At 37.7% G+C, this 23,111-nt stretch overlaps 1 protein-coding gene across 1 annotated transcript in view; it reads right to left on the bottom strand.

The window, feature by feature from the left end:
• Positions 1 to 23,111, bottom strand: part of GRIP1 (glutamate receptor interacting protein 1) — a 491,773-nt gene that overhangs the window by 34,406 nt on the left and 434,256 nt on the right. The window contains exons 13-15 of the mRNA XM_044679204.1: positions 16,615 to 16,754; positions 16,206 to 16,400; positions 2,605 to 2,752 (exon numbers count right to left, since the gene is read on the bottom strand). Coding sequence (XP_044535139.1) covers positions 2,605 to 2,752; positions 16,206 to 16,400; positions 16,615 to 16,754 — 483 coding nt within the window. The remainder of the gene's footprint in view (positions 1 to 2,604; positions 2,753 to 16,205; positions 16,401 to 16,614; positions 16,755 to 23,111) is intronic.

Here is a 23,111-nt window from a genome sequence, read left to right as displayed (position 1 = left end):
GCTCCCAGCATTTTCCTTTATCAAAAAAAGAAAATAAATGGGTCAGGGTTAAAGCAGGTTTTAGGAGACTATAATTTTTTAAGTGAGTCTTACTATTGAAATTCAAATTTCTAAAAACTACAGTTTTAGTCCTATTATTAAGGCATTGCATTGGTATAAATTTTCTGGGCTTTTGTGTATAAGATAAATGATTTAGACCTCTAAGATGGATTGAAGTTGTCTTTTTCCTTCACTGTGGTGCTATGACTTTCTGCTGATGACTAATTTGCTTAGTGTAGCAATCCAGGTATACATTAATTGTGATAATATTTTAAGAAGTATTCAAAAAAAAAAACTTAACTCTTATACTGCTAATGATTGACCTCTGTAATCTTGAGTCAAATTGCCAAATCCCTAGCCCTTCCCTAAGGCTACACCCCAGAAGAGAGTCAGTTATCTCAGTCTCCTTACTTTTCCTTCAATGATCAATTAACATAGGTATCAAACATCAGTAGATGCCTTAGGCCATATCAGATCTGGATCCTGATCTTAGCTCTACTTATTGTTTTAGGTTTTGGCAGTTTGCATTTTATGATGATTACCTCATAATGTTAATGTATCAGGCCACCAGCCTCTCCCCTTCCCCCCATACTGTTGTAACCCCAATAAAAGTGACAAGACATCAGTTGGCAAGAGAGCTCTTAACCATCAGAGCTCCTAACCACGAAGCTCTTGACCATCAGAGCTTACTCGCTGTCTGTCTACCTTATGCCAAAACTTTCTGTGTCTGTGTGTCTTTATTCTCGCCTTATGTTCTCTTTCCATTAATCCTTAACCCGTAATCCATTTTCACTCAGTCCTTGGTTCCCCTTTCTAAGTGTCCAACCCACTAGGAATCTTCGTGAAGCTGCTGGACGGCTTCACTTAGAATATAAGTTCTTACAATACTACATTGAAAAGGGACTTCTTGGTCCAAATCATTCCTTTAAAAAAAAAAAACTTACTTTCTTTACTGTTTCAGTAACAACTCTTAAGACAGAAGAACAAGGGCTAGGCAAACTGGGTTAAGTGATTTGCCTCAGGTCATACAGCTAGGAAGCCAAATTTGAACCCAGAACCTCCCATCTTCACGTCTGACACTATCCACTGTGCCACCTAGCTGCCCTGCCAAATCACTATCTTGAATATGTCTTTGCTAACTTGCAAATACTAATGTGGACCCAATTTTTAGTAAAATGGAAGACAAAGGCAAAGTTTTGTAGACTGAATACCTTGTTATAAAGTGAGAAGTCAAAATTCAGAAAGAACTTAGAACTAGAAATAACCAAGAAATAGTTTTCTATACACACATATCTTTTTGTCAAATGATGCCTTCTCTAGTTGAGAGAGGGGAGGAGTTATCTGGGTATTTAATCTAAGATAAACAAACAAATAAAAGACAAGATCTTAATGAGAGCGAATCCCATTATTGTTCTCATTAGGTTAACTTTATTGTATTTTTCTTTGTTCTACACAACTTCTATAGGGTACAGGATATCCCATCTCCCACCTCTCTGGCTGGAATGGCCATCCTCACATTGGCCTCTTAGAACTTCAAAGATCAGCTCCAGTGGCTCCTGCAGGAGGTCCTTCGGGATCCCCCTGAGTAATTAGTACTCTCTATCTCTTAATCTCTCAGCCCCCCAGTTATTTCTCATTTATTTTATAAATAAATATATTTGTATCTATTGTATATATATGGATATATAAATAGGTATAACAAATAAATATATTGTTACCTCTCAGTAGCATATAAGCCTGCTAAGGGCAGGGACTATTTCATTTTTTCTTTATATCCCCACTGCCCAGGAGAGTATCTTGCATTTTCTTTTTGACCTGAACATGTTATTTCACTACCATAGTGAACTCCAGATTGGAAAAAAAAAAAAAAAACAAAGCCAAAACAAAAAAACTTCCAATGATAATATAATTTTTCAGCATCTTATGGTCTTTGAGTGTTGCTTGGGGACACTGAAAGGTTGAGAGATGTACATAGTCAATATGTGCCAGAGATGGACTAGAACCCAGGTCTTCTTGGCTTCAAGGGAGAAGAGAATAAGCACTTATTCTTCACTTGTTTCTTTTTTTTTTTTTTAAGCCCTTACCTTTTGTCTTAATATAAGTTCTAAGGCAGAAGGGTAGCAAGGGGTAAGAAATTGAGGTTAAATGACTGGCTCAGGGTCATGTAGCTAAAAAGTGTCTGAAGCTAGATTTAGACCTAGGTCCTTCTAGCTCTAGGCCTGGCACTCTATCCAATGTGCTACTTAGATGCCCCAAGCATTTATTCTTGAATTCTAGCCATTGCACACTCAGCCTGGCTAAAGACAGGCACTTAATGATGCTTGTTAAAATCAAATCATACCATACAATTGATTTCACAGCTTTATATACTTCACTCAACATTGTGGTGTATTGACCACATTGCCCTTGCAAATTGTATTTTGATTTGATTATTCAAGAAACCCAAGAAATTATGGTGATTTTGAAGAACAGCAAGGCCATAGAAGGAAAGAAGCATGGATCTGGCCTGAATCACCAAGCAGGGGAAAGGGCACTGGAAGACAAACTTCATACAGAAAGTCTTACCTACTAGTTGTCGGCCTTTCCCATTCATAATCACTCAGATCCACTTCTTGGTTCAGTGTCTTGCTAGTTGGGGACAAACTACTTCTTTGTTTAGGATTCCTCCATTCAAATGCACTGAAATTGGATCCTGAAGCAGGGAAGCCAGGACCTAAAAAATTCAAGTAATGCATTAAACCCTATCCTTGAGCAAAGAATCTTTTGAAATGAATGTAGTCAGGTTTCTTGTTCATCTTGGCATTTTGTGGTTGTCTCTCTGCCTGTACCACAGAAATGTGTCAAGAAACTGTCCAATAAGAGCTAAACTTGGTAGGTTGCAATAGAATATCAATATAATATTTTAAATATCTTACATTTGATATCTTTGATCATCATCTCATCTATTATTGATGTTTTTGGGTTTTTTTGCTTTTCATGGTTTCCATACTTTTGCTCTTTCCTGGATCACTTCCCATTAATAAATAGCCTTTATCCCTCTTCCTCTAAAAGTAGGATGTTCTTCAAGGCTCTCTCTTTAGTCTTCTTAAATTTCAATATTCTTTTCCTTGACAATTCCAGTTATTGCTATGATTTAAACCATCAATTTTATGTTGATTACTCTCAAATCTACATATTCAGTCCCAATCTCACCCCTGATCCATAGACTTGCATTTTCAATTATACTTGAATATCCTTAAACATTCATTAATAACAAGTTCATCAATAATAAGTTCAAAATTGAACTTATTTTCTTCGCAAATGCAAATTATCTTCTCCACTTTGCTATTTTTGTAAATAGCACCATCATTCTCTTACACACTCATGCTTGAAAATTTAGTCACTTTTGATTCTTTTTTCTTTTTTTATCTTCCCTATCCAACTAACCAGTTAAGTTCTGCTGATTCTACTTATTGAAAAATGTTTAATTCATTCTCTTTTCTCCCCTCAGATATCATTTTAGTACAGGACTAAATTATTTTAATAGTCTCCTGATTGGTTTTCCTGTTGAAGCATCATAATTTAGTGGAAAGAACACTTATTTAAACTCCTAAGGCCTAAGTGCTACAAAATCTTGGCTTCTGCCTATGTGTCCTGTGTTGAAGTGACCTTGGGTAAATCACACAACTTCTATTCATCTCAGTTTCTTCACACACGAAATGAAGAAATTAGACTAGGTGACCTCTAGCCTTCAGACTCTGATTTTTGATCCTTCATACCATCATCAGAATCATTTTTTTATACACAACTCTATACATGCTTTCCTCCTGTTTAAAAATCTCTAGGGGCTGCCGCCTTGCCTAAACAACCCCCTCTATTGCTCAAACTCAGAAAGTTCTTAACTGGGCAATCAAAACCAAACTGGACGATTAGCCACTTCTTGGTCTGGTCCTATCCTTTCTTGCCTCTGTGCACTTGCAAAGACCATCTCCAAGTCTCTCCTTTTCTGTCTGCCGAAATGCTTCTCTTTCTTGAAGGCTCAGTTCAGGTAGCATCTTCTCTATGAGGGTCTTTCTGAGCTTCCCAGTTGAAAGTGATGCTTTCCACACTATATATCTCACAACATTTTGTCTGAATTTTTTAAATTGTAAATTTTCCTTTGCACTTTTCACCTTCTCTCTTAGATTGTATTTATTTGCATATACACCTTTTAAATGCCTTTATATCTTAATAAAACCCCACCACTTTCCTTATTAAATTATTTAATCTTTAAAACCCCACCAGATTTCATTTACTCTTCCTCAAAGACCTCACCTTAATTATGTGTGTACCCTTTCCTATTCCCCAGTTCTATCTTAAGTATTTTCTTCCTCCCCTAGAATATAAGCTCCTTGAGGGAAGGGATGTTCTTGTATAGTACCTGGCTTATAGTAACTACGCTTAATAATATCTATTATTTCTTCATCCATCTATCCATCTATCCACCTATTGATTCATCTATCATCTATCCACCAACCTGTCTAAATACATTATTATTCTATTTTGAAAACTGTGGTGCACTATGTTGTTATTATTGTTATTAGGAAGAAAGGCAATCTAACGACTGCTCTAGTACTCTTTCCTCTATGCAAGCTAAGATACATCTTAAATTTGATTAAGATCAAAATGGCAAATATTTATAGCCGCGCTCTTTGTGGTGGCAAAAAATTGGGAAATGAAGGATGTCTTTCGATTGGGGAATGGCTGAACAAATTGTGGTATCTGTTGGTGATGGAATACTATTGTGCTCAAAGGAATAAAGAACTGGAGGAATTGCATGTGAACTGGAACAACTTCCAGGAATTGATGCAGAGTGAAAGGAGCAGATCCAGGAGAACACTGTACACAGAGCCTGATAAACTGTGGTACAATCGAACATAATGGACTTCTCTACTAGCAACAGTGCAAGGATCCAGAGCAAGGCTGAGGGACTTATGAGAAAGAAAACTAGCCACATTCAGAGGAAGAACTGTGGGAGGAGAAACACAGAAGAAAAACAACTGCTTGAACACATGGATTGATGGGGATATTATTGGAGATGTAGACACTAAATGATAACTCTAGTCCAACTATCAATAATATGGAATTAGGTCTTGATCAATGATGTAAAACCCAGTGGAATTGTGCGTCAGCTACAGGGTTTTGGGGGGCTTGGGGGAGAGGGAAAGAACATGAAACATGTAACTATGGGAAAATATTAAAAATAAAAATAAATTTTAAAAAATTTTTAAAAAGATCAAAATGGCAGAAGATGTAAATTTTCAAAGATGTATATTTGAATTATCTACTCTTTATATTATCTATTTATTTTCTTATATTTATTTATTATTAATATATTGTATAATTAAATATTATATATAGTCTACATCACATTATCTACTTTAATACTATCATTATACTGAATGAGACTTATACTTATACTTAGAGATTATGAAGGCATCTGGAAATAATGCCAGAATCTCCTATGATTACATACCCAATATGATGTTGAGAGACACACACTAGGAATGGCTTTCTCATTGAAATTTTCTCTTCTGTGATAGCAGTGAAGTTAAATACTTCAAGAACCATGGCAGGCAGGAGCCAATTATGATTGACCAATGACCCATGGAGAGCACTCTACAATGAATAAGGTACATATACAAGAACATCCCCCCTAACATTGAGTCCCCATAATGTTTTCCCACAACTGCTACAAATACATAAGAGGTTTGTTAGAGCTGATGTCTATCGTACTTGCCAAGAATCCTAGAAAACACAGCACACAAAGGGGACTGGTCCTCCCATCCAACGTTTTGGCCCTGAGAGCTTGGTAGGACACAACTCACTGACACACACTGAAAGCATTCCTTATTAGCCTTCAGCCTGGTGAGCTCATATTTTATAACAATGAAGAACTTAGGAAATATTTACAGTTCAATATTTCATCCTTTTTCTCTGACAGCAGCAGAAATGTGATTAGCTGGGTGGTAAGAAGCCATGTGTGTGTGATGAATGTGTATTGGCCACCTAAGAGGCTGAATTATACTTCACTCTGAGCAGCCTCTCCTCCAGAAGAGAAATGTTATGGGCAGAACTTCAGAATCATCCTAGTCTACAGTTTAGACAGACTTACCTGCTTTATCCTCTGAGCTAAAAAGAGAACTGTATAAGATTCAGACTGTTGGGCCTGGAAGAAGGGTTAGGCAAACACCCTTCTTGCTGATTTGGTTTTCAATATTTCAGGAGCCAAGGAGATCTTCTTCTTCTGAGATTAGCACAGAAACCAGTGCAATGTTTAGGGTTGTAGAGTATTTCCCTATAAGGGCATGGCATTTATTTTCAAGTTCTGAAGAAATTCTAATTTGTTAAAATTGTGAAGTTGAATGAAACTTTAACTTGTTCTGGTTAGTTGTGGGCAAGAGATCTGGGATGAGGGGAAAGGGGGGAGCATCAATCCATCAGAGCTGCTAGAGAAAATTATCTCCAAGTTCTTCTCAAATATATGTCTGCACCATTTCCTAAGCATTATTTAATATAAATGTGTCACTACATGATGGGAAATAAGAGGGACAAGAACAATTCAAATATAGGCAAAGAATTATCTCCTGAAGTTAGTGGCAGAAAATCCAGTTTCTCATTCTAGATATTTGTGTCTCTGTTTGAGGTGGTAGTTCATTAGGTGGGAAGAGAAGAATGGTAAATCCCACATAAAAGGTTTCCATCAGTACTAAAGATGAGTCAGAAAAAGTAAGGCTGATGCTGTAGCCTATATCTCTTTACCCTGTACCTCTCTTGTTTATTATGCACAGTTGTTTACATGATTCCCCAATTAGAAGGAGAGCTCCTTGAAGGCAAGGACTATTTTTTGTCTTTCTTTGTATTCCTAGGGCTTAGGACCAGTGCCTAGCACATCATAAACATGTAAAGGCTTGTTAACAAACTAACTGCCTCCTACTTGATGCCCTTATCTTTGCTCCATGGGTCTCCCTTTCATCTCTGCCTCTTCTGTTAAGACTGGTTTGTTTATAGAAGTAGCTATGGGGTGGAAGAAATATGTAAAACTTAGACTACCACTTACTAATTAGGTGACCTTGGGCTTTTCTGAACCTCAGTTTCCTCAATTTATAAAATTAAAGGGCTGTGTTTATTTTTTTAAGTTTTCTCTCCCCATTAAACAATAATTGAAAAATAAAACTCTCAACAAAAGTGCAACACAAATTCCAAAGTGGCAATGTCTAAAATTGATTATCTCATTCTGCATTTTAAGTCAATCATTTCTGGCAAAAGAAAGACTTCGGGGGCAGCTGGGTAGCTCAGTGGAGTGAGAGTCAGGCCTAGAGACAGGAGGTCCTAGGTTCAAACCCAGCCTCAGCCACTTCCCAGCTGTGTGACCCTGGGCAAGTCACTTGACCCCCATTGCCCACCCTTACCAATCTTCCACCTATGAGACAATACACGGAAGTACAAGGGTTTAAAAAAAAAAAGACTTCTTTGATCCTCTGGGATTGTGTCCCCCTCCCCACCCCCCCATTACTTAGAATTTGTAAGTCTTTCAAAATTGTTTTTCTTTATTATGTTATTATTATTAAATGAATTATTTCCCTTAATTCTACTCATTTTAATCTGTACAAGTTCAGAGTTCTTCCCTCTTACTTTCTTCTTCATTGATAATACCATTGAACAGAAAAGGGCCAAAATTTGTGAAGCACTCCAAAAAAGTCACTTCCATCCAGGTTAACACCAGTCCATTTGTCACCATTCTTTGAGGTCAGCTATTCAACAAGTTCTGAGTCCACAAAGTTGTACATTCATCCATCTAGTATTTTTTTTAGTTCCAAAAGGATTATGAATTTGTTAAATGCTTTATAGAAGTTAAAACATATTTAGACTACAGTGTTCTCCTATTCTACCGGTCTAATGACTGTCAAAAGGGAAACTGAGGCAGTAAGGTGTTGGTCCATCATCTTTGCTTCCCTTTCTAAATATTTGCCAACTTTATCTCCCATAATCCACTCTAGAATTTTGTCAGAAATTGACATTGAGTTCACTAGTCTATTTCCTCTTCTTTGAAAACCAAGGTATTTGCCTACCTGTAGTCTTGTTGTCCATTTTCTATTTTCAACCAGTTTTCAAACATCACAGAGTAGAGTTCAACAAATGTGAAAGCTCTTTTATTGACTTGGAAAATGATTCACTGGAGACAAGTGACTAGAATTGAGGAAAACTAGACAGTTCTCCTGCCATTTTATGATCTAAGGTCTTATCTTAGGTTTTATTTTCCTTCTAGCTTTTTGCATTTTATAGTTCTTAATCTAAAGAATATTTTCCATGAGTAGAGAAAACCCACGCTAGCTACCTAGCTCTGCTTACTGGGTCCAAGCAGGGTAAGACTTTAAACCCTCTTCCATACAATAGATTAGCAGATTATTGAGGGATGTGCAATTAACCAAGTCTTTTTTCCCCCAGACTAAATAACAATTTCTTCACCCAATACAGTATAGTATGGATTCCTTTCACCACACTACTTGCAGTCCTCTGGATCTACTCTAGTTTGTCACCATCCTTCCTGAGATATGGCTTCTAGACCTGAAAACAATTTCTCAGATATAACAAGGGCAGGACTTCCACTTCCACTATTTTGGGCATTATGCTGCTAGTAACATAACCCAACTCTATATTAGCTTTTTTTGGCTACCGTGTAACACTTATGGCTCATTAAGCTTCCATTAAACTAAAATCTCAGCCATTTTTCTCATTAACTGCTATGTAGGCATGCCCCTGCCATCCTGAATTTGTATAGTTGATTTTTTAAGAACTAGGACTTTACATTTATCCTTACTCAATTTCAACTTATTAGATTCAATCCAGAATTCTAGTGCTTTGGATCTTGAAGCTGCCATATTTTGTGCTAGCTACTCCTCCCAGATATGCATCACCTAAAAATTTGATAACTGTGGCATCAGTTTTGCTTTCATCTGAGTCACTGATTAAAATGTAGACAATAGGGCTGAGGATATATCCCTGTGGAAATCCATCCACTAGACACTTCTCTTAAGGTCAACATTAATCAATTAATCATTATTTTTTGTGACCAGCCATTAGACAAGGTCTGAATCCATTTAACTGTACTGTTATCTATATTTCTTCTCATCTTGTCTACAAAGATAGCATGAGACACCTTTTCAAATGCCTTTCTAGAATTGAGGACTAGAATTTCTGTTTCATTCCTTTTTATTACTGTAGTAATCATCACTTGACGAATGCCTATTATGAGTCTTTTTTTTCAATGATCACAGCCTGTCATTTTAACAGAATGTTCAAGATTTTTGTCAGGAATCAAAGTTAAGTTCACAAAGCTATAGTTTTCAGATTTCCCTTCTTTAGAAAACTGGGACATTTTCTTCTCTTCAATTTTGTGAAAACGCCTCCTGCTCTCTAATATTTTTCTGAGATCACGGACAGTAATTCTTTTGATACCCAGGGATGTAATTTGTTTCTGCCTAGTGATTCAAACTCATGGAGGATGGGTAGTTAGTTGTTCTCTTGCTGTCTCATTACTTATCCTGTGTTCTAATCCTTGCTCCTAATTTTAGTTCCATACAAATTATTCCAGAGATAATTTTTCTTTGTGGGGAATAGGAGACAAAATGGTTAGTTGAGTCATTAGTTCTGCTTTCTTGCCATCATTAATCAACATGGACTCAACCATTCCAAGCAGCAGATATACTCCTTCTTTGATCTTCCTGTTGCTGTCCATATGGGTTTTTTTAAGTCCCTGCCTCCTGTCTTAGTATCAATTATAAGACAGGAGAATAGGAAGGATTAGGCAATTGTGACTAAGTGACTTGCCCAGAGTCTTTTTTTTTTGTCATCTTCAGTATTTGTTGCTAACTTCAGTTCTGAATCAGTTCCTGACTATTTTTACAAGACCATGCTATTCATGTACATCCTTCGGTACCTGCCCTTGCTTCCATCTTCTCTACTTTTCTTTAAAAAGATATGTCAGTCATAAAATTCCTTATGTAGCCTTATCAGTCCTTTTAGACATCTTTTCCTTTCTCACTGGAATTAATTTTCCCCATCAAAGGGTCATTCTTGAGGACTTCCCAGCCCTTTTGGTTGACTTATAGAATTTGAGACTATGGTATCCTCTTCATTCTTGAAATCTTTGACATCTGCTTTTCCAAAGTTCAAGTTCCATGTGAGACTAAACTAGCTTCTTCTCTAACAAAAAACTCTAATATGGAAGTGATTTCCTCTAAAAATTTCCTCTTAGCAATCAGTTTCTGATGAGAAATCATGTCCAGAACAGCAAGTCTTCCCATTGCCCCCAATATATTTTGAAGGACATAATGAAGCAAGTCAAGAAGACATCAGTTTCTCTCTTTTTAGGTAGAAGAAAGCTCCAGCAAATACCTGCATAATTTAAGTCTCCCATTATTATTATGCTATATCTCCAGCCAGGTTATTTCTTTACTTAAAAAAGAAAACTCTTACTTTCTGTCTTAATAACAGCTCTAAGATAGAAGGGCAAAGGCTAAGCAAATGGGGTTAAGTGACTTCTCATGACCCCAGAGCTAGGGAGTATCTGAAAGCTGGATTTGAACCCCGGTCTTCCTAATTCCAGGCTAGGCATTCTATCTACCGAGTCACTGAGCTGCCCCCAGGTTCTTTCTTTCTCTAATTCACATTATTTTTCTATCTATCTAGGTAGTAAATAGCAGAGTCCCACAATGATATGAATTCTTTTTCTCCCTCCTTTGATCCTAACTCAAAGTGTTTGCCATAGTTAATATGATCAAATATCAAAATATCATTATAAGAGATAGTATTCATAATACACTTAGCATAGTGCTTAATAAATGCTTATTCCCTTCCTCCTTCCTGCATAATTCCCTTTTAGTTCGTGGGTTTCCTTCCAAGTATATATTCCTAATATCTAATGCTACCTCACCACCCCTTTAATCTATTCCATTTCTTTTTAATAAAGCATGCCCTCCTATAGACATATACTGGTCCAGACTTAATTTGGAGTTCACAGACATTGATTCTATCAACAGATTTCAGGGGGCCCTGAACTTGGATGGGAAAAATTGCACTTAATTTTCACTGACATTTCACTGAAGTCTAGCATTTCCTTTAGTTATAAATGTTGACAACGAATCAAAATTCTGGAAAAGGATCTATAGGCCAAACTGCTAAAGGATAGCCATGACATACAAAAAGAATTTAAGAATGAATCTCTTAGGGGCAGCTAAGTGGCTCAGTAGACAAGGAGCATAACCTGAAGCCAGGAGGTCCTTCATTCAAATCTGGCCTCAGATACTTCCTAGCTGTGTGACTTTGGACAAATCATTTGATCCTCATTGCCTAGCCCTTACCACTCTTCTGCCTTGGAACTGATGCTCAGGATCATTTCTAAGACAGAAGGTAATGGTTAAAAAAAATGAACCTCCATCTATAGAGCCCATCCTAGAAAGCCTTAAATATCTCTGAAATAAACTATCTCTTAATCCTTAGATCTCTATTACATCATATTTACTATCCATACTTGTGCCTTAGTGTATAGACATCTGAAGTCCTGAGGTTTTACTGCCAAATTCGTGGTTATCGTTTCTGTGGAGTTAGTGTTTCTCTTCAAAAATAGTCTTCTCATGACATACCTGTCTTTGGTATATGCAGGTTATATTTTCTCTACCCTTCATTTTCAGTTTAAAGACTACTTGATTTCCCTTTTCTTCTTCATTAGAATAAATTACTACATAATCGGGATTTAATATTAAAAGCCTTCACAATCCTTTTAAGCAGTTTTATAGTTTCAGCACATTGGATCCCATGTATCCTGTCTCTGAACTTTGAATTATATTCTCCTAAAAATTTACGTTATAGGTCACATTCTGGGTTGATATTTCCCTCTTTATCACAGAGTCTCAGATGGTGTGTCCACTTTCTCCCATTTTTAGTCAGAATCAGGTTCTGAATAGTATTTCTCCCTATTGTTTCCTCTGTCTTTTGAAAGATGGAATTATCAGCAATGGCTTTGTTTCTAGCAGAGAGATTTTCTTCAACCGATTTTCTAGTAGTTGAAGTCTCCTAACACAGCTATGCCACCATGCTTGTTTTGTGAACTGTTTTAAGATGCTCTCATTTGAATCTTCCAGCTGCCAAGGTGGGTCTTACTTAGTATGATCCCATTGCTCTATGGTCTCTATTTCTCTTTTCTTTGATCCTTAACCAAATGCCCTTGCTTAGACTTCTCAACTCTGATTTATGAATTTCCAAACCTGTGGCTATACTTTTTCTATATATTACCTTACCTTCTAATAATAATAGCTAGCACTTATATCATGCTTTAAGGTTTGCAAAGAGCTTTACAAATATTATCTCATTTGACCCTCACATTAACCATGGGAGGGTTAGTGCTATTCCCCATCTTTCAGATGAGGAAACTGAGGCAAGATGAGATTAAAGTGACTTTCTGAGGGTCACACAGCTAAGATATATCTATGAGTATAGATTTTAACTCAGTTCTTCCTGATTCCAGATCTAATACTGTATCTATTGTGCCACTTAATTGGTTCTAATCTGCCATCTACCCCGCCTTTTTTTTTAACTCCTGCTTTCTGTCTTGGAGTCAATACTAAGCATCATTACTAAGAGTGGTAAGGGCTAGGCAAGTAAGATTAAGTGGCTTCCCCAGGGTCACATAGCTAGGAAGTGTCTGAGGCTAAATTTGAACCCCAGTCCTTCCATCTCTAGGTCTGGCTTTCAATCCACTAAGCCATCTAGCTACCCTCTGATGTTACTCTTTTTTTTTTTAAACCCTTACCTTCTGTCTTAGAATCAACACCATATGTTGGTTCCAGGGCAAAAGAGTGATAAAGGCTAGGTAATATGGGTTAAGTGACTTTCCAGGGTCACACAGCTAGGAAATGTCAGAGGTCAGATTTGAACCTCTCATCTCTAAGCCTAGCTCTTAATTCACCAACCTACCATTGATCTCTTACTTTTGAGTAAGTTGTAAATTGCATTTCCTAAGAATTCCCCTCCATATGACTCCTCCAGCCCCAATCCTTCTAATAATGAGTACCTCAGGAGGATAGACTATGAGCTCCTTAAGATCAAGGACTATCTTTTTTGCCCATTTTTCGTATCCTTAACACTTAGCATGATCCTTGGCACAGAAGGCTCTTAATAAATGTTTATTGGCTTTACTTGATTGGACCTGAAGGAATGAAGTTTTTAGATGTTCTACAGTAGATGGTGTATTAGCAAATACTAACTTGTACTTGACAGCATTAGCTCACTTAGCATAGGGAAGAAAATAAACATTTAGCAACTGAGAATTTCCTTCTGATTCCAGTCTAATTCATGATTGGCTCCCTATAAATTGAATACAACTTGCTTAGAGACCAAACCGAAGGAGGGAAATTCCTAGAGTTTGCATAAAGAAGCCCCAACAGTAAATTGTTCTGCCTGGCCATGATTCTAGGAAATAATTCAAAGGGAATCTACTCATGGATTTCCGACCTGAGGAATTCCAATCCTACAGGGTCAAGATTACCTCTGCAGTCTCATTTCTTCAGGATGAAGAGCCATAGCAAGATGAGAGATTTGACCTTTAGTCTTTTTTTCCAAAATGTCCATGGGGCATGCACCAAATTTTAGGTTACTAAGTTATCATCTGACCATATGGGTCACTTATCTAATACTAATGGGACGGTAGAATAACATAAGTAAATGAACTAGGATAAATCTCAATAAGTGATATCTCATTAAATAAATCTCAGTAAAACTTGAGCTTTTCTCTAGTTAATTTTTTTCCCCTCTAAACCATCAGCAGAGTTCTTAACAAGCAACAAAATTAGCTGGTTTAAGTTTTATCTTCTTTCTCCACTTTGCCCATCCTCCAGGGAAAGTGCTAAAAAATAGCATATGGTTAAATTGTTGTTATTGGTTTAGTTGTTTTTCAGTTGTGTCTGACTCTCTGTGATTCCTTTGGGGATTTTCTTGGCAAATATCCTGGAGTGGTTTGCCATTTCCCTTTTTAGCTCATTTAGAGGAAAACTGAAGCAAACAGGATTAAGTGACTTGCCCAGGGTCCCATGGCCAAGCAGTGTCTGAGCCTGAATTTGAACTCAGGAACAAGAGTCTTCTTGACTCCAGGTCTAGTGCTCTAGACCTGGTCACAGGCACCACCTAACTGCCCATATGATTATAAGTGGAGCAAAATTCAGAAAAACAAAACAAGAAAATACATGACAGAATGACTGACTACACAACCTCTCCCTAACCTGGACTTCACTCATTTACAAAGCAACACTAATAACATGAAAAGTTGAACTCTAAATGAGTGGAAACATATTCCCTTCTATGGCAAACTCAGGCACAGAGGCAGAAAAGGATTTTGAAACATGCGTACAAGGGGCTCTGGATTTTAGGTCTGGGGACTGGGCGGCAGCGGGGCAAAATTAAGGGAAAATCTTTACATATTTCTCTTTTGGGGTTAACACTAGAACAAGGTGGGAAACTGGACTTGTTCCAGGAGTTGTAGATTGTCTTTTCCTTGAACTAAGCAGATCGGAACATTTTAAAAAAGCTCCCCCTTTTCATGCATTGTTTCCCCTGAACTATCAGAGAGGATTTACTTCAATGATATGAAAAGAAACTAAACACAAGAAAGCTAGACCATTTCCAGAGTATGCCTGTGTATACATATGAACATATGTGTGGATATATCCACAGAGAGCATACATAGTCTATACATATATGGGATAGGTAAGATAGAGAGAGAAAAGGGAAGGGGAGAGACAGAGAGAGAGAGAGAGAGAGAGAGAGAGAGAGAGAGAGAGAGAGAGAGAGAGAGAGAGAGAAAGAGAAGGAGGGAGGGAGAGGAAAGAGAGAGAGGAAGAGGGAGAGGAGACAAAGAGAGAGAGAAGGAGGGAGGGAGAAGAGAGAAGAGAGAGAAAAGGAGGGATGGAGAGGAAAGAGAGAGAGGAAGAGGGAGAAGAGACAGAGAGAGAGAAGGAGGAAGGGAGAGGAGAGAGAGAGTGTGTGTGTTGTGTGGGCCAGTTTTATATATGCTAAGGATGTGTTCTTCTCCTAACATGACTGGGACAATGGTCCGGCCCAATAAAAGGTGCTAAATTAGGAAGTCTAAAAATCTTCCTGTTGTAGATCCTTCCCTTAAATCAGGATGAAGCAATGACTAGCACTTTCACTTTATACACAGAACCAGGAGTCCAATGAGGGGCACTAATATTCCAAAGGACTTCCTGCAAACATTTAATTACTTAAACAACTGAAAGACAGGCCCTAAGATCATCAGTCTGGAATGGAATTCCTCCACACACTTGACAAATATCTTTTACTACTCTCGACGCTGTTAGAAATGTTTTGATATTCCTATGTTCTGTAAAAAAAAAAAAAACCTGGAGAAATAGTTGATGTTTTACCTCAGCAATGCTTTCCTTTAGGGCTTTGTTCAGTCCTTTTGTGTGTGTTCATGTCCTGCCTTCCCACCCACTGCACCTAGATTGAGTTTTCATGTAGATTGGTTTTATATACTGCCTGGCACAATTACAAAGGCCACAAAGGAAAAAAATTGTATTTATTTCTTTAAAAAACAAAACCAAACAAACCCTGTTACTACAAAATGATCCAATAATGATTATTTAGAGGTGCTACCTCGAGTTCCAGCTTAGAATCCTGAGGAGGCAGGAATGAATGGGTAACAAATCACCAGCTAATCTCTCATGCACACCTTCAGCACTTACCAATACATCTTTAAGAAAGCAGGCTAAAAAGAAAAAAAAATTAGGTCTGTCACAAGCAAGCCACTTTGAATGCATGCCCCTGCTTCATATTAGTCTAAGCTTGAAGGACCAGCTACACGGATCCAAACCCTCGGACAGCAGTACATTTACGGGAAGCCTATTAGTGTTTGATAAATGCTTGCAACTTCCCAGTGTCTGGAAAGAATAAACCCCAGGCTTGCTCAGCGAGAGCCTCAGCCCCATGTGGCTTGATCTGTGGTTGTAGCAGAGCAGACACCGAATCAAAAATCAAAGGAGAAGCTCTTGGAAGAGCAGGGGACAAGGACGGGAGGAAAGTGAGCTGCAAACATGACAACTTCTCTGCTCCCCATTCCAAACCCTGGGATGTACCTTGACTTCCATAGCTGGTATCCATACCAGAGCTATCCCATGATTCAACAGCACTGTCCACGCTGGGTGCTGTAGCGCAGTAAATGTCGGAGTGTTTGCCTGGTTTCTGTGGAGTAGATGTTTCATCCTCTACATCACTCAGCTCACTTAAATGACTGGGAACGGGGAATTTCTTGGGGCTTGATGCTGAATGGACTTTAAAGACAGGAAATTAATTTAAGCTTCAGAGCAAGGTTAAAGGGAAAAAAAAGTTACTCAATTCTCCTTGGCTGGGAACAAAGGACTGGAAAGTCATTTCCCGAGAAGTATACACACAAATGCACGCTTGGACAAACTTTTTGAGGGGAAGAAACACAGGGGTAATCATTAGCTGTCTGAAGAACAGTACCATAGCTCTAGTCAAACTCACCATCTGTCTGCTTCTTAATTTTCAAGGTGACAGTCTCTCCTGCCATCTGTAACAAATGGATGGCTTCACTCAAAGGTTTTCCCTTTAAGCTACTACTGTTGATGGCTAGGATTCGATCGCCAATGTGGATTGCACCGGTTCTGAAACAACAAATAACACTTATTGGAAAAGTAAATATAGCCCCAGTTCTCTGCCCTATAGCGACTCCTTGACACAGAATCATAAAACAAACAAACCAAAATAACCACCAAAAAACCCAAAAAACTATAGGTCTAGAAAAAGACCTCTGGGATCTGCTCATGTATTCTCTTCCAGGACATCTGGTAAGAGAGAATTACTTTGATTGGGAACTTCTTTTCAATTTCAGCATTCAAAGAAAATAAGAGCAAGGATTTTAACTACTATCCAGAATTATAAGACCGTTATTTATTATTATCATTTAAATCCTTGGCTTCTGTCTTAGTATCAGTACTAAGTATCAGTTGCAAGGCAAAAGATTAGGTAAAGGCTAGGCAATGGGGGTTAAGTGACTTACCCAGGGTAACACAGAAGACAGATCTGAACCCAGGACCTCCCATCTCCAGACCTGGCTCTCTATCCACTCCCCCAAAATCCTAGCTGCCCTAAGAATTATAGGACTTTTAAATCTCAAGGAGATGGAATTATTTTAAAGTCTAAAGAAGTAAACAATAAATCAACAAATACATAAGGCAATATCTACCCAACAGGATAACTTCTTCCCAAAGACTTTAAATGTTTTGTGAAGAACTGATATCCCTGTTCTCTAGAAGTAGGCTACTGGACAGTCATTGATGGGAAGTCTTATGTAGGGCGATACCCACAGAACCTGTCCTATAAGCATTTTGGGGTTCATGATTCCAAGATTTCATACTCAACACATCATTCAATTCAGGTCAATTAATACTTATTTATTAAATGTCTGTTAGGTGCCTGGCACTTTGCTAAATGCTGTTGATATAAGAAGAGGCAGAAGATGACTCAGCCCTCCAGGAGCTTACCATCAAATGGGGAAGACAACATGCTAACAAATGTACACACAAAGTAAGCCGCACATAGGAGAGAGAGGAAGTAATTAAAAGAGGGAAAGCACTGGGTTAAAAAGAGTCAAGGAAGGCTTTCTTTAGAAAGTGGGATTTTAGTTGGGATTTAAAGGAAGTCAGGGAGACAGAGTTCTGGGTTAAGATGGCAGCAGAGTAAAAAGCAGCTGTTAACCTCTCCTGACCTAAACATACAGGACTCCTCAAGGGGACATAAAAACAAATCCAGATAAACAGAGGGACCCCACAACAGGGTGCAGCGTGGAAGGTACATGGAATTGGGGCATTTCCATGCTATAAAGGGGTGAAACAGCTCTCACTAAATCGCGGGCTAAGCAACCATCCCCCCACCCCCTCCACACACACCACCTACAACGCCAAAGCCAGCTAAAAAGAAATAGAGCAAGTTTGGGGCACCCATTGAGTCATTGGCAGCTCGAGGGCCTGTTCCTGAGAGCAGCAAGACTTAGGACCCCAAAAAGCTAAAGAACGCACACGGACTCTGAGCGCGGACACGGAGTGCAGGCGAAGGCGGAGGCGTGGGTGGATACGGACACAGGTGCGTGCCTGAGTGAAGGCTCTGAAACCTTGAGTGGGGAACCAGTGAAGACGGGTATACGACTGTGGAAGCAGCGCCCTGAGACTTATAAACGAGCCTCCGGCAGAGGATCAAGCAAGAGGGTCCACAGGGGGATTGACCTTGAGAAGAACCAGACCTCAGATCTCAGGACCCAAAAGACCGCAGACAGACCCGGAGCATGAGGATAAAGCTAAGAAGCTGCTGGGCTAACAATGGCTACCCAGAATCAGGAAGTTCAGAAGAGAAAGATTAACAACAAGAAGAAGAACACTCAACAACTTTTACACAGAGAAAATCCAGACAACCAAGCAAACAGAAGAGGAGAAAAAACAAGCAATCACATCTGGACCCTCCCAAAATAATGAAAACTGGTCACAAGCTCTTGAAGAGTTCAAAACTGAGATGACAAGAAAGTTGGAAAAGATTTGGTTAGAGAAATGGGAAATAGTTCAAAAGGAAATCAGGCAAGAAAATAACAGTTTAAAAGGCAGAATTTTGCAATTGGAAAGTGAGGCTCAGAAATCAAATGAACTGATAAGCAAATTGAACACCAGAAATGACCAGATTGAAAAGGAAAACCAGTCCCTAAAGGCTAGAATTGAGCAATTAGAAGCTAATGATCTCTCAAGACAACAAGAACAAATAAAACAAAGTCAAAAGACTGAAAAAATAGAAGGAAACATGAAATATCTCAATGAGAAAGTGACACACCAAGAAAACAGGTCTAGAAGAGACAATTTGAGAATCATTGGTCTCCCTGAAAAAGGATAAATTAATAGAAATTTGGACTCCATACTAAAAGAAATTATTCAGCAAAATTGCCCTGAAGTTCTACAACAAGAGGGCAATATAGACATTGAAAGGATCCATAGATCACCCTCTACACTAGACCCAGAAAAGACAACGTCCAGGAATATAATAGCCAAATTCAAGAGCTTCCAAGTAAAAGAAAAATCTTACAAGAAGCCAGAAAGAGACAATTCAAATATCAAGGAGCACCAATCAGGATCACACAGGATCTGGCAGCCTCCACACTAAAAGACCACAAGGCTTGGAATATGATATTCAGAAAGGCAAGAGAGCTGGGCCTGCAACCACGGATCAAAAGTATGGGCATTCAACAAAATTGAAGATTTCCAAGTATTTGCACAGAAAAGACCAGGGCTAAATGGAAAGTTTGATATCCAACCACAAAAATCGAGAGAAACATGAAAAGGTAAATAAGAAACAGAGGGGAAAGAAAGAAAACTCATAATTTTTAAATTTGCCTTTTTAAGGGCCTCAGTGGAGAAATGCTATGTATAATTCTCTGTAGTGAACTCAATTCACTATTATAGTATTCATTATTATAGTAATCAGAAGAATAATTCATAGGGAGAGGGTGGAATACTAAATGGTCTAACATGATATGGGGGGTGGTGGGAAAGAGTGGGGGTGAATAGTAGGGGACACCAAGAGAAACTTGACAGAATAAGAAAAATAGGATATTCTATTACACACAAAGAGGGCATGGAAGGAGAGGGGACAAATACTATTATAAAAAGAAGAGGAAGAGAATATTAAGAGGTAATATTTAAACCTTACTCTCAGTGTAATCAACCCAGAGAGGGAAGAGTAGCTTTATCCATTGGGATATAAAACTCCATCTAACCCTACTGAGAAAGTCAGAAGGGATAAACCAAGGGGAGCAGGGGAGTGGAGAGGTCAAAAAAGGGAGGGGAGAAGAAGGGGGAGGGAATTCATTAGACTTTTAAAAACAAAAAGAGGGGAATAACAAGGAGGGGGTAGAAAGGGAAGTTAATCAAGGGAGGGGATAAGGGATACTGGCTTAATAGCAAACCACTGGTTTAAAAGGAAATAGTTTAAGAAGAAGGGGTAGGAATAGGGGAGGATACGAAAATGTCAGTGAATGCACAACTGATAATTGTAACTCTGAATGTGAATGGGATGAACTCTCTCATAAAACAGAAGCAAATAGCAGAGTGGATCAGAAACCAAAATCTTACCATGTGTTGTCTACAAGAAACACATATGAGTCAGGTGGACATACACAAGCTTAAGGTTAAGGGCTTGAGCAAAATCTTTTGGGCGTCAAATGAGAAAAAGAAGGCAGGAGTGGCTATTATGATTTCTGACAAAGCCAAAGTAAAAATAGATATGATTAAAAAAGACAGGGAAGGTCATTACATCCTGATTAAAGGCAGTATAAACAATGAGGAAATAACACTGCTCAATATGTATGCACCAAGTGGTATAGCATCCAAATTCATAAAGGAGAAACTGGCAGAGCTCAAGAAGGAAATAGATAGCAAAACCATAATAGGGGGAGATCTAAATATTCCTCTTTCAGATCTAGATAAATCAAACCGAAAAATAAATAAGAAAGAGGTAAAAGAGGTGAATGGAGTCCTAGAAAAATTAGATTTAATTGATATGTGGAGAAAAATAAATAGGGACAAAAAAGAATACACCTTCTTTTCAGCTGCATATGGTACATTCACAAAGATTGACTATGTAATAGGGCATAGAAATATTGCAAACAAATGCAAAAGAGCAGAAATAATAACTGTAAACTTCTCAGATCATAATGCAATAAAAATAATAATTAGTAAGGGCATCCTGGACAGGCAAATCAAAAACTAATTGGAAATTAAATAATATGATTCTCCAAAACCAATTAGTCAAAGAAGAAATCATAGAAACAATCAACAATTTCATTGAAGAGAATGACAATGATGAGACATCCTACCAAACTCTGTGGGATGCAGCCAAGACAGTACTCAGGGGAAATTTATATCCTAGAGTGCATATATTAACAAACTAGGGAGGGCAGAGATTAATGAATTGGGCATGCAACTCAAAAAATTAGAAAGGGAGCAAATTAAAAATTCCCAGATGAAAACTAAATTAGAAATACTAAAAATCAAGGGAGAAATTAATAAAATCAAAAGTAAAAGAACTATTGAATTAATAAATAAGACTAGAAGCTGGTATTTTGAAAAAACAGATAAAATAGACAAAGTACTGGTCAATCTAATAAAAAAAAGGAAAGAAGAAAACCAAATTGACAGTATCAAAGATGAAAAGGGAGACCTTACCTCTAATGAAGGGGAAATTAAGGCAATCATTAAAAACTATTTCGCCCAATTATATGGCAATAAATATAACAATTTAGAAGATATGGACGAATATATAAAAAAATGTAAATTGCCTAGATTAACAGCAGAAGAAGTAGAATACCTAAATAATCCCATATCAGAAAAAGAAATTGAACAAGCCATCAAAGAACTCCCTAGGAAAAAATCGCCAGGGCCTGATGGATTCACAAGTGAATTCTATCAGACATTCAAAGAGCAACTAATCCCAATACTATACAAATTATTTGATATGATAAACAAAGAAGGAGTCCTACCAAATTCCTTTTATGACACAAATATGGTACTGATTCCAAAGCCAGGGAGATCAAAAACAGAGAAAGAAAACTACAGACCAATCTCCCTAATGAACATAGATGCAAAAATCTTAAATAGAATACTAGCAAAGAGACTCCAGCAAGTAATTAAGAAGATCATCCACCATGATCAGGTGGGATTTATACCAGGAATGCAAGGATGGTTCAACATTAGGAAAACCATTCACATAATTGACCATATCAACAGTCTAACAAACAAAAACCACATGATTATCTCAACAGATGCTGAAAAAGCCTTTGACAAAATACAGCATCCATTCCTATTGAAAACACTGGAAAGTATAGGAATAGAAGGACCTTTCCTAAAAATAATAAACAGTATATCCCTAAAACCATCAACAAGCATCATATGCAATGGGGATAAATTAGAAGCCTTTCCAATAAGATCAGGAGTGAAACAAAGATGCCCATTATCTCCTCTATTATTTAACATAGTACTAGAAACACTAGCAGTAGCAATTAGAGAAGAAAAAGGAATTGAAGGTATCAAAATAGGCAATGAGGAGACTAAGCTATCACTCTTTGCAGATGATATGATGGTCTACTTAAAAAATCCTAGAGAATCAACTAAGAAGCTAGTAGAAATAATCAACTTTAGCAAAGTTGCAGGATACAAAATAAATGCACAGAAATCATCAGCATTTCTATACATTTCCAACACATTAGAGCAGCAAGAGGTAGAAAGAGAAACACCATTTAAAATCACCCTAGACAATATAAAATACTTGGGAATCTATCTACCAAAACAAACACAGCAATTATACGAAAACAACTACAAAACACTTTCCAAACAAATGAAACTGAATCTAAACAATTGGAAAGCCATTGATTGCTCATGGGTAGGACGAGCTAACATAATAAAAATGAACATTCTACCCAAATTAATTTACCTATTTAGCGCCATACCTATCAAACTACCAAAAAACTTCTTTACTGAATTAGAAAAAACTATAACAAATTTCATTTGGAATAACAAAAGATCAAGAATGTCAAGGGAAATAATGAAAAAAAAATGTGAAGGAAGGGGGCCTAGCAGTACCAGATATTAAACTATACTATAAAGCAGCAGTCATCAAAACAATGTGGTACTGGCTAAGAGACAGAAGGGAGGATTAGTGGAATAGACTTGGGGTAAGTGACGTCAGCAAGACAGTGTATGATAAACCCAAAGAGCCCAACTTTTGGGACATGAATCCACTATTTGACAAAAACTGCTGGGAAATTTGGAAAACAATATGGGAGAGATTAGGTTTAGATCAACACCTCACACCCTACACCAAGATAAATTCAGAATGGGTGAATGACTTGAATATACTTGAACATAAATAAGTTAAGTGAATACAGAATAGTATACTTGTCAGATCTCTGGGAAAGGAAAGATTTTAAA

Source organism: Gracilinanus agilis, chromosome 5 (assembly GCF_016433145.1).
Source record: "Gracilinanus agilis isolate LMUSP501 chromosome 5, AgileGrace, whole genome shotgun sequence".
In the NCBI taxonomy this organism is placed as follows: domain Eukaryota; kingdom Metazoa; phylum Chordata; class Mammalia; order Didelphimorphia; family Didelphidae; genus Gracilinanus; species Gracilinanus agilis.
The sequence above is the reverse complement of the archived record's forward strand: the minus strand, read 5'-3'. Positions and strand labels throughout refer to the sequence as shown.